This window comes from Ricinus communis, chromosome 2 (genome assembly GCF_019578655.1).
Source record: "Ricinus communis isolate WT05 ecotype wild-type chromosome 2, ASM1957865v1, whole genome shotgun sequence".
NCBI classification, from domain to species: Eukaryota; Viridiplantae; Streptophyta; class Magnoliopsida; order Malpighiales; family Euphorbiaceae; genus Ricinus; species Ricinus communis.
In genome coordinates, this window is record NC_063257.1 from 12,490,575 (window position 1) to 12,502,651 (window position 12,077).

Here is a 12,077-nt window from a genome sequence, read left to right on the forward strand (position 1 = left end):
TCTCGGAACAACGAAAAGGAAAGTAATTCTAAAAAATTTAATAGCAAATGTTATGTTTATAATAAGTAGAGATATAGAGTCAAGGATTGTCGATCCAGAGGACAAGCAAAAAGAGACAATCAAGTAAAGGTCAAGTGCATATGACTAAGAAGATAATATTTCTTTTGGATTTTCTTATCTTATGCTCTCAATTGTGGTTTTCGAAGCAAATTTAGTGAATAATCGAAAGGAATGGTACATTAATACTGGAGCTACTCGCCATATTTGTTCTGAAAGAAATAGGTTTTCTACCTATGTTGAATTCAATAGTGGAAGAGATCTATACATGAGTAATTCATCCGAGTTAAAAGTAGTAGGTCTTGAAAAAATGATATTGAAAATGACTTCTGTAAAGAGCTTGTGCTTAATGATGTACTTCATGTGTCTCACATTTATAAGAATCTTGTATATGATTCATTATTAAGCAAGCATGGGTTTAAGTTGGTATTTGAATCCAACAAGTTTGTACTCACCAATAATAACATGTAGGAAAGAGGTATATAGAAAGTGGTCTCTTTAAGATAAATGTCATGAATATAATTCGTGATTTTAATAATAATAAAACCATATCTTCTATTTATTTGACCAAGTCTTCTTTTTATGGCATGACAGATTAGGTCATGTAAATTATAATTCATTAAGAAAACTAATGAATTTAGATTTACTACCTAAATGTCATGTTGATCATAATATTAAATTTCAATATATGTGGAGGCAAAATTCACAAAAGCTCCATTTTATACAATTGAGAGGAACTCATAAACTCTAGATTTAATTCACAGTGATATATGTGATTTTAAGTTTATGCAAACTACAGGTGAAAAAAAATATTTTATTATTTTTATTGATAATTGCACAGATTTTATTATGTATATTTGCTAAGAGGCAAAGATGTATTGAGGTGTTTAAGCATATTAGAAAAATGAAGTTGAAAATCAACTTGGTAAAAGAATAAAAGCAACAAGGAGTGATAAAGGTGGAGAATATGAATCGCCTTTTATGGAATTTTATTCCAAACATGGCATTATTTCATCAAACAACTACTCTTTATCCACCTCAATCTAATGGTATTGTAGGATGCGAGAATCGAACTTTAAAAGAAACGATAAATGCCATGTTGATTAGTTTCGGTTTACCTCAGAATTTGTGGGGGGAGGCTATTCTTCAGCTAATCACATTCTAAATAAAGTACCACATAAAAGAAAAGAGAAAACTCTATATGAATTATGGAAAGGAAGAAAACATTCATATAAATACCTTCATGTATGGGGTTTTTAGCTAAGGAGACAATCCCAGATCCCAAAAAGGTCAAGATTGGACCTAAAACTGTAGATTGTATATTTATTGGTTATGATACTAATAATAATGCATATCGGTTCTTAGTATACAAGTTAGACATTTTAGATTACATGAAAATACTATTATTGAATCTAGAAATTCATCGTTCTTTGAGAACATCTTTCCATATAAAGGTGTACTTGAGATGAATTGTAACAAACGAACATGATATAACTATGGATAATTTTTAGATGGTTATTGAACATGAACCATGACGTAGTAAAAGGACAAAAGTAGCTAAATCTTTTGGTCCAAACTTTCTAACATTTTTGTTAGAAATTGAAGCTAAGACATTTAAAAAAGCAATATTTGCTCCGGAAGCTCCACTTTGAAAAAAAGGCTATCAACAGCGAGATTGAACCTATTGTGCATGGATTTACCTTTTCAAGTATTAAGCCACTTGGGTGCAAATATAGTTTTAAGAAAAAAATTAAAACTTGATGGTTCAATTGATGAGTATAAGGCAAGATTGATAGCTAAATGATTCAAAAAAAAAAAAAAAAAAGTCTTGATTTTTTTGATATATTATCGCCTGTGACAAACATCTATAAGGTTATTAATTGTTATAGCAGTACTATATCATCTTGAAATAGTTAGAAGAAGAAATTAGAAGAAGAAGGTAGAGTTTGCAAAAACAAAAGGAAACTGATTTGCTCTCAAATTTCCTGTCGTGTATCGTCCAAAAATGTATTGGGAGGCCAAAATCCCATCATGAAACGGGCAATACATAACTTACCATCCGTTACTTAAAACCAAGGTGTAATCTGTTCTGAAATTCTAATGCTTTCAAGCAAATAATACAAAAATGATAAAACAATAAATAAATCCATTTAACTCCTGATCTGCATGTTCTTTCAAAGTAAAGAAAGTAAAAGATTGCTGACAGGAAGGGAGACTAGATTTCCACAAATCACTCCTATTGATCAGAATGGTGTTGTGGCAATAGCAAACAAATCAATCTAAGTGCGGCCTTGGCAAAAGCTGACTGTTGTTGAGCTTAATGAATAATAAACGACACCAAAAAATAGGTACCAGTTTGAATTGTTCAAAGCCATTACACCACATAGGAAATCAGGGACAACAGTAACTAATCACTTTCAATATTTATTTACACATAATTTTGTGTATACATTAACAAAATTATAATGGTTTGCCAATTTCTACAAAAAAGAAAGGGTATGTTGAACTGATTTCATGAAGACATACAAAACTTAAAGAACCATCATGAGTACATGTGCCCAAAAAAACACTCGTTCAGACAAGCACAGGTACATTAAGCTTTCCTATTTTATACAATGTAATTCAGATACTTAAAAAAAGAGACTGAAACAGAAATGTGCCTCGGTGCATTCACAGGGTAAAAGATTACCTCATTGTATCCCAGAGGAACAGCAGTGTGCCTCACTGTAACTTCAAAAATTTTAACAAACAGCAGTGTGCCTCACTGCATCTTTAGAGTCCTTAGTTCTATCCCTGACTCTTGCCATTGTTTCACCCTCTACTGATGAACACCATCACAACTGACAGTCCATTCGAAGAAAAAATAAACAAAAATGGGAAAACAAAATTAAGCAGACCCCACTGAAATAAGGACAATAGCCAAATAAAAGTCAAGAAACTGGCAACAAATCTAACCTGCATCATGTCTTAAAGCTGAATTTCTCAATTCATTTACAGAGAGACCTTCTAAAATTGAACTTCAGAGGAATGGATATTCAGCGGGTAAACTGATTCCATTCTACAGAACTGATAGGAATTCAACTGCAGCTAAATCGAGTTTCAATCAATTCCAAAAAATTTACCACCTTTGGTCTTTCGTACAGGCCCAAGTGACGAGGAACACTTTAGCACTGGTTTTCCTTATCTTGTTTACATTTTTCCAAAATGACAAGTCAGAACAACTGACACGACAAATCAGCACAGTCCAGAACCAGAAGCCAGGTGGTCTATGCTAAAAAATGCACAAGCATGTTCTGAAAGGTGCTGCCAAAACCTTATTAAAGTTGCTAAAAGAATTACACAAACAAAATAGATACAGTTCGTCCTTATACTGGATATTGGCCATAGTCAAAACCAGAAGCTGCTACAGTCAGACCCCAAAAAACCATGCTAACTATTACCCACTTTGCAACATGAGACAATGCAAAACAAGATTTCCCAATGCAGTCATAGACAATCACCAGAATCGAAAGCAACCCATCACAAGCACTTTGACATATACCTGCAATGTTGGCCATCATAGCTAAAAGAATAAGACGAAGCAACAAATTTATTAATGGGAGATGTAGAACAAAGAGAAGCACCATTAATTTGGACAAAAAAAAAAGGCTAAAAGTTACATAATAATATTAGTAGGACTTTGCTATGTTTGGAAGTTTTTAGTCAAGCTGTTTTGTCCAGTCAAAAGGTTCCCACTCTCGTGCAAAGTTAGCAACAGCCTGCTTTTGCAAATCCACTGATTCATGCCTTCGACGGCGATACATGTCCTCCTCTGGCAAGCGCAGCATTCCTCTTATCACATTGAGGCCAAGGCTACTTTTAAACTGCTGCTCGTCATCAATCACATGGACAAAGCCCTTGTTTAGACCAAACTCAACATGGAAGTAAGGAAAGTCCTTGGGAATTGATCCACGTAGCCCCTTTTGACTTGTATCAATCAGCTTCTTTGCATTGTGTTGACTCCACTCATCTTCAGCTTCATCAATTGCCTGAAACAATTTCCTTGAGAAACTTGTCCAAGAACCAAGAAATCAACTATACAAGAATAAGTAGATGCATATCCTCATGTAAGATTGTATAAATAGGCCAAGCAACCACAATCATTTTTTCCATGTTTTTGACAGGTCCAAGTGAAAGTCTGGAGGGATATTTGTTTGAACTCCTGATTACTATATTACAGTACTTACAATGCAGGGCAATTATAGGCAGATGCATGCTGCTGTTATATGGAAGCCAATTTGTACAAATTCGTATGCAGACTTACTGGCTAAAATCAGGATGATTAAGCATTTAAGAAAGAGATTGATTGGATTTTGATCTCACACATGCTTGCACTCTGTTCCTATGTCATCATGTTGTTTGCATGCATATGAGACACAGAAAATATCTAAGCACGCATTGAATTTAGGGATTTAAAAGTCACATTACTTCCAAAGGAACTTAGCCCTATCTTCTGTTACCCTTTAAATTCTGGCAAAGTTAAGGACATCTAATTCCAAATGTAAACAAGTACATAAAGGATTATTTCATGAAAAGAAGAAAGAAAAAAACTTAAAACAAAAAAGATCTTACCTTTTTGAAATAAAGAGGGGCCTGTTTAGCAATTTCTCGGGGCAGGGGAACACACTCAATTAAACAATGGCGGCGTTGTTGTGCCAACCCCATTACCGTTTCAAGAAACACTAAGTCCTTTTCTTGCTTTGCAAACATCATTATAAGGCATTTCTTAAAATTGCGAATTTCTTCCCATACGTTATTGTCAACAGTTCTTGTAGACGAGTCATGCTGTAAAGGCAAACAGTATCTTTCAGATTATAGGTCAAGGTGTTGAATAAAAGTAACAAGAGCTGGTAGCAAAGCCTAGCATATTCTAGCATCAAGCAACTAGATTAAGCTTACCTGCATTGGTAAGATACAGCAATGACCCGGAACAACTGACTGCCACTGTGGCAACATTAAATACGAAAAGTTTGCTATGGACACAACAAGATGCTTTGGCCTATTTGGATTCTCAAAGCAGAAAAGGCAGCGCTCTTGCTGAGTCAAGATGCGCTTTCCAAGAATATTCTTCTCTGTAGACTTCTGATCATTTCCTATCGTCTTCTTCCTAGACTTTCTGCTTGGGCCATCTTCAAAATCATATTCATCATCAGCCCGGCCTGATAAACTATATTGTTTATTCTGGATTATCTTTTGTGCTAGATGCCTATCAGCATCCTCCTCCTTTCTTCGGGCAGGAAATTCTTGAGCAACATACCTAGAAAGAAGAAAAGGGAAATAAAATTAGGACAATGATGGCCAGCACTTGCATAATATTCAGGGAAAAGAAAAAGGAAAACTGGAAATAGCACACTGCACATGGTGGAACTGAATCAGGTTGAAAAAGAAAAATGCTTAAAACCATTTGTGAGAATTACAATAAGAAACGAAATGGCTATAGCATAAGTTACAAAAAGAAAATGAAAAGAGTGTATACAACACAAGATTGCTAATCTAAATTCCACATCTAGAACAATAATGTACAATTATTCCACAACTAGCACCCGATCATAAGACAATATAAGGAAGAAATTGTGTTATAGATAAAATGAGAAAATCAGAAGATCCAAGAGTACCTGTTGGTGCTCACATTCTTCTGAGGTCTACTCAAAATTTCTCCTGCACCCTGCTTTACCTTTATGTTCTTAGCTTCTTCCTAACAAAAGCAAGCAAAAGAAAATGACTCCAATAAGTCACTGAATCAAAAGCTCATGGCCCTATGAATTGAGGCAGCAAATACAAAATGTGTTTCCAGTTATGCCCATTTTCCCTTGCAAGCACCCGAAGAAAACACTGACAGTGCCTTTCTGACAGAATTTTCAGAAAGGTGATTGGAAGTTCTAGAGACTTCAGACTAACAGCACATCTTAATGACCTAAACCTAAGTAAAGGCTTTTCTTCTCAATATAGATGACTTACGAAGTTAAAAGGTTCAGTTTACCCAGGTCTGGATGATGCTTAAGAAATTGAAAAGAACTAGCAAATCCACAACTATTAAATACATTTATGCAGAATCAGTGTACGAATATCTTCCTTCCTCGATCCTACACTATAGAGCACAAAACAGGCAGGAAAAAGATTGTTCTCTCCAGGGGATACTTATGATTGTCCATCACCACAGTATCAAAAGCAAAAAATAGAATAAATACTAGCATTTTATTGTAGACATCCTACTTTAAAGTCAAACACTTCCAACAAGCACAAACAACAAACTATTAGAGTGCTCAATAATCAATGTCATTGACAGTAAATAAGCTAGAAAAATAGAGCTAAAGAATAGAGCAGAAAAATGTGGAAAACTGCAGACTTTATCTTACCATAAGTTTATCAGCTTCTTCATGCTTTCCTTTTATTCGAAGCTGCAAAGCCTTAGCTGCCAACTGGTTTGCACTCAATGCTTCCTTAGCTGTTGCAATGCCTTCACTAGGACTGTTCATTTCAGACGAAGTGACTTTTGACTCCACATTTTCATCTTGGTTTTTATGGGAACTAACAGAACTAGCAGGATCATTCTGCCGACTAAGGATGTTGCTCAAGAAGCTTCCATCATCAGCAAACTTATTCATGCCCGATACTGCAGCAGAGATGATGCTTGCATCATTAGAAGACAACTTTTGACTTTTTCGCTTTCCCCAAGACAAGGAATCATGTGCTTTGGGAGCCCTCATTTCAGAATGTCGGACAGATAAATCCTTCAAGTATCCTCGACCAGCATTCTAATGATAATGACCAATATTAGAAAAGTTCAAAATATCTCTTGCTAAGAGACATGATCAACAACATCCAGCTCCCTTCTTACAATTACTTGATCAAGAGGGAGAAAAAACAAAAAAACAAAATTTGCCAAAGTACCTTCTCTACATCTCTCTCATTTTTGCCGTCTACATTAGTCTGGTTTTCTTCTGCTTGCTCCCTCTTTCTATTTTTTATGGCATGTAGATGAGCACGAGCTGGGGCCACAGTATGAGATGCTGCAGAAACAGTCAATTGACCAAGAGAATCCCATCTTTCCTCTACAACCTGGGAACTTCAATCTGTTAAACCAAGTCAATAAATTTTATAGTCATGTTAGGTAACATCTAGAAACAAGAAAAACACCTGTTCAAGCTTCCTTCCTTCTCGAGCTGCTTGCTCTTGTGCACGTTTCAACGCTTTCAGTCTCCAGCTAGCACCTCCATCACCAACAACTGAAGAAGAAGGGAGTTGATGCCCACCTCCTCTTTGCTCTTCTGCATCGTCTGGATAGCCACTTCCATTATCCTTCAAATATGGGTTCAATTCCCTGGGATTCACTCTCTTTACCTAGTGGAAAAGTAAAATAAGCATATACACCACATGGAGAGCTCATGCAAGCACAGCCTTTCTGGAGAATCAAAAGAAAGAAAAAAGAGCTTACCTCCTCTGTATGAGGTTCCTGCGGCTGGTCATCAATATTAACTGCAGGTTTTCTATCAGTCCTGTCTGCAGGCCTAAGCATCCAATCCAAACCCATTTCTTTCCTCATAATTTCTCTGTCCTCTGGAGAATGAAAACTCATTACTTGGAAAGCATATTAAAAAAATAATAAAATAACATAAAATCCCAGTCATCAACTATTGAAAATGACAAACATAATTTCTTCAAAAAGTACTTACCAGGCGAATCAAAACCCACATCTTTTTCTCCTCTTTCCTTATTCTTCTTTCTTCCACCTTTTCCACTTCTTTTTCGACCATCATCTTCAGAGTCCGAAGAAGAATACTCCTCAGACGAGTAACGTTTTTTACGATGTTTTCTTTCCTTATTCTTTCTTCTGCTACTGGGTTTCTTATCATTTTTGTCTGAGCTTCCCTCCCTTCCACTATTACCTGAATCTTCCAATGAATACTCATCAGAAGAGTACCATTTCTTCTTCTTCTTCCTAGACCCTTTCGTTATTTTCCCGATATCGTCATCTGAACTACTACTATACGAATTCTTCCTTTTTCTCCTTTCCTTTTCCCTTTTACCACTTGAATTTTTTCTTTTTTCTCTAGAAGCATCCCCTCTTTCCTTTTCTGCCTAGTGCCCAGCAGAGTTAAAGAAAAAGTGAGAAACAAGTGTAAACTAAACTAAAGAAAAATTAAAATGAAAAACAATTCTTACTTTTCCATACCTGATCACGGGGTATAATCTTAATCTCAGAAAGCATACTTGTGTGTTAATAGCTAGTAATCTGCATAGTAACGCATATTCATGAATAAAATAAAAGAAGAAAAACTTGCCAAATAACAGGTGATAAAGAAGTTTAGTTATATGTACAATCAACAGAAGCTTCACATTATTGAAAAAACCCAATGTACAAAACATAAAAACAGTAGGAAATATAGAAATAGATGGCCAAAACCTATTCATAAATTATATTCAGTTCACTGAAAATGCTTCAGATACAATATAATGCAGTTTCTATATCAATGAAATGACACTGCAATTTAATAAACACTAACTAGCTATATCAATTATAGCTTGTACTATTAAGTTTATCTAAATTTAATCACAAGCTAAGACATTGATTTCAATTTTAACATTACTGTGAGTTTTGCACCTGAAAGTTGGTGACATGGCATTTTCTGGCAAAACTTTTTTTTAGAAAACAAAAGATGACTCAACAAATTATATTGTCAACTCACCCGCCATCGACACACTGACCTAACTACCACGCTGAAACAACATTGTTTATTTCCTAGTTACAAATATAATCGGTTTCCATTGAACAGCATGATCAAAGTTGATAGTGTCAAGAGCATAAAGAGCACAAAAAATAGCTTAAACGACTCAAGAACCAGTAAATCAACCAGCCCAACAATGAGAAACCATAAGCGCCTTTGAATTAGAAGCTCTCGAATTAGAAACAGATTAAGGGCAACAAAAACCAGAAAGTACAAGATATGAAAGACTACTTTATTATCAGATACTAAAAAATATCAAAAAGAAAAACTGGTAGAAAAAAAAAAATCAAAGAACATGTACAATACTGTAGAAAAGAAACAGAACGATGAAAAACAAGAAAATACGTATTATATGATCGAGAATTACTTTATCCTAACCTTAAATACGCACTGAGATGAAGAATAACGAACAAATGTGAAGCTTTGCGAACAGATGTGAAGATGAAGACCAGCAAACAATGAAGAACAGATGAAGAACAATATTTGAATTTAGTTAGCAGCAGCAGTTTCAATTTTCAAATTGATTCGTGATTTTGTGTTTTAGGGTTTTTTTCTTTTTGGTGGGATTTGGCAATTTAATTTGCTCGAGTCATTTCTTTTTTCTGTCGGAAAACCTCACGTCACAGACTCCCTCCCGCTTACAAAGCTCGCTGCTAAAGATTAAAATTGAAATCAACCAAAGATTAAATTGGAATTGGAAACCGTATACTTAAATCTGGTTACAAATTTAATTTCACTATTAGTCATTCATTGTTAGTAATTTAGAACGGCTTTGATTATAAAATTAAATTAATAAATATAATTTAATAAAATATTTAATATTTAATATTAATTTATAAAATTTTAAAAAATAATAGCAAACTAATTATTTTAAAATTTTTTAAAATTTTAAGATTTTATTAATATAATAATATAAATTCTATTTTAAATTTATTTAGTAATTAATATTAATATTATATAAATTAATATATCAATATAATTGATTGATAGATTTATATTATGTATATATAATTACGATATTTTAGTAGTTTATTGATATGATTTATATACATAATATGAAGAATATATATTTTTTACCTTATTTTAGTTTTTTTGTCTAATTTTAGGAAATATAAGCCAAAGAGGAAAATTCGAACAAAAAATGCATAAATATACTTTAAATGGATTGCAACAGTAAAAAATTCAGAAATAAGACACGTATGCTACTAATAGCGCAAGCCTAGCTAAATTTATCAAGACCCATGAAGAAAAAATTAATTAGTTATGATGTAATTAATAGTTAGTTATCTTTTAAGTTGTTTATTTTGTTTAGGACAGTAAAGAGATAACTATAGTAGTTATATGCTGAGAAAATGACCCTAAAAAAGAGAATTTCTATAAAAAGTAAATATTAATTAAACAAGAAGGCGACTACTATTCTCTCTGCAAGAATTCCTATCATCTTCTACATATAGTTTGTCTTTTTGCATTGTTCTTTAAAGAATTAAAGAAGGTTTTTAAAAACGTGGAGAGTAAGGATTAATTTTCTTCATTCTTTGAAGGGCCTTTGGATTTTAAGGAAGTTTTAATTTTTTGTTCTTTGTATTTTATAATGACCATTGGATTATATATGTCAGTCTAAGTTCCATAAGTATTTAGTTTGGCTTTTTATTTATGTATGAACCATATATATTATGAGTTTAATGGATGATTTTTTTATCTTCGTATATGTATTAGTTTCATCTATTATTATTTATTGACTATCATATCAATTTAATAGTAATATTTGTTATGAAACTCTTTAGGTTAAAAGTATTAGAGATATAATCTTTACTTTAACCTATGTTGGTATAAGAAATTAAAGTTGTATCATTAGCTTGAGTGACTTAGGGAAAAGCACATTACCATCTTATTCATTAGATTTGGACTTAAGGGAAATAAGAGTTTTACTAAGTATAAGCTATACTAAATATTATTTTGTAGTATAGTTTACATTAATCATTCTAGTTGCATATTTATTTTATAGTTATTTAATTTCTTTATAAACCTTTAAATCTTTCTTAAAATATTGGTTTACAATGTTTAGATTTACTTTTAGTATTTTATATGATAGTTGGTTTTTATAATATGTGCTCTAGAATTCATTGTGAGATCGACCTCATGGTAAACTTGTCCGTACTATCATTCGGTTCGTACACCTATGAATTCACATCATTGATATTACTATATTTTGTAGAATTAAAAATTTATTATATAATTAAAAAAAGTTAATTTACTATTACATATAATATTAAAATATAATTTAAAATATTATTTTGTAGAAAATTATTATTTAATTACAAAATTATTAGTTAATATAATATTAAAATATAATTAATATACTATTTTTTAAAATAAAATTAGTATTTATCCGATTAGAAAATTATTTATTAGTTAATATAATATCAAAACATGATTAGAATTAGCATTTAATTATAAATGTAACTTATGAATCAATAAATTAAATTTATTCGTCTCAAACATTTAACTTTCATATGATATTTTTTAACTTTAGAAGTATGATTTTACTTTCTAAATATCATTTTCAGTTAAATATAAAATAAAAGAAGTTCAATCTTCTTAAACCTTTATACTAAATTAGATTTCTCTCTTATCAAATTGTAAACCTAAATCCTACTTGATAAAGCAACTTTTCTTTACCAAAGTAAAGATTTGTTTGTTAGAATTACAAGAACAAAATCGAATCTTGTTGCTTATGAGTCAACATCGTTTATGTATTTAATATATATAAAATTAGGTAATGGTTTAGATTTTAATGCAACTAAACGTTAAAGAAATATATTTTTTTATGCAAGTGGACCTTTCAATGGCTTATTTTTGCAGTTTTTTTTTATAATATTTGAATTGTTTATTTCTTTTTTTCTTTTTTTAAAAGAAAAAAACTCTTTGGTAATTTCTACTGGTCAATTTTTATTTTATTTTATTTTATTAAATATATAATATGTGCATTGAGATATTTTTTGGTAGAGTGTTCTTTCTTGATAATGGTAGTCGGTAGTTGATGTACGTGGGTGGAATAAGACGACAATAGAAATTGATTTTCATAAAATCATAAAAGGTACTATCAGAAGTTTTAGGATTTTGCAATTTGGAATATCTACTCTAAGCTTGCCATATAATGACATTCTTTGAAGCATTTTTAACAAATTAAAATACCATAGTTTATAATATATTTTACATTAATAGCAACAATAAAATACTAAAAGTTACTTCTGA

The 12,077-nt window shown here is 32.1% G+C and overlaps 1 protein-coding gene across 2 annotated transcripts; it reads right to left on the reverse strand.

Moving 5' to 3' along the window:
• Nucleotides 1–3,628: 3,628 nt before the first annotated feature.
• LOC8286051 (CWF19-like protein 2) lies at nt 3,629–9,519 on the reverse strand. Of its 2 annotated transcripts, none has more exons than XM_025158643.2 (11): nt 9,190–9,519; nt 8,270–8,329; nt 7,770–8,175; nt 7,532–7,653; nt 7,234–7,437; nt 6,988–7,155; nt 6,453–6,851; nt 5,712–5,791; nt 4,996–5,353; nt 4,669–4,881; nt 3,629–4,085 (listed from the first exon to the last, which is right to left on the reverse strand). In XM_025158643.2, the coding sequence occupies exons 2-11, from the start codon at nt 8,303–8,305 to the stop codon at nt 3,756–3,758; spliced, it is 2,316 nt and encodes a 771-aa protein (XP_025014411.2). In that variant the 5' UTR covers nt 8,306–8,329; nt 9,190–9,519; the 3' UTR covers nt 3,629–3,755. The 2 variants fall into 2 exon arrangements, with proteins under 2 accessions (XP_025014411.2, XP_015579181.3); XM_015723695.3 differs by having other exon boundaries at nt 9,201–9,518.
• Between the last annotated feature and the right edge of the window lie 2,558 nt (nt 9,520–12,077).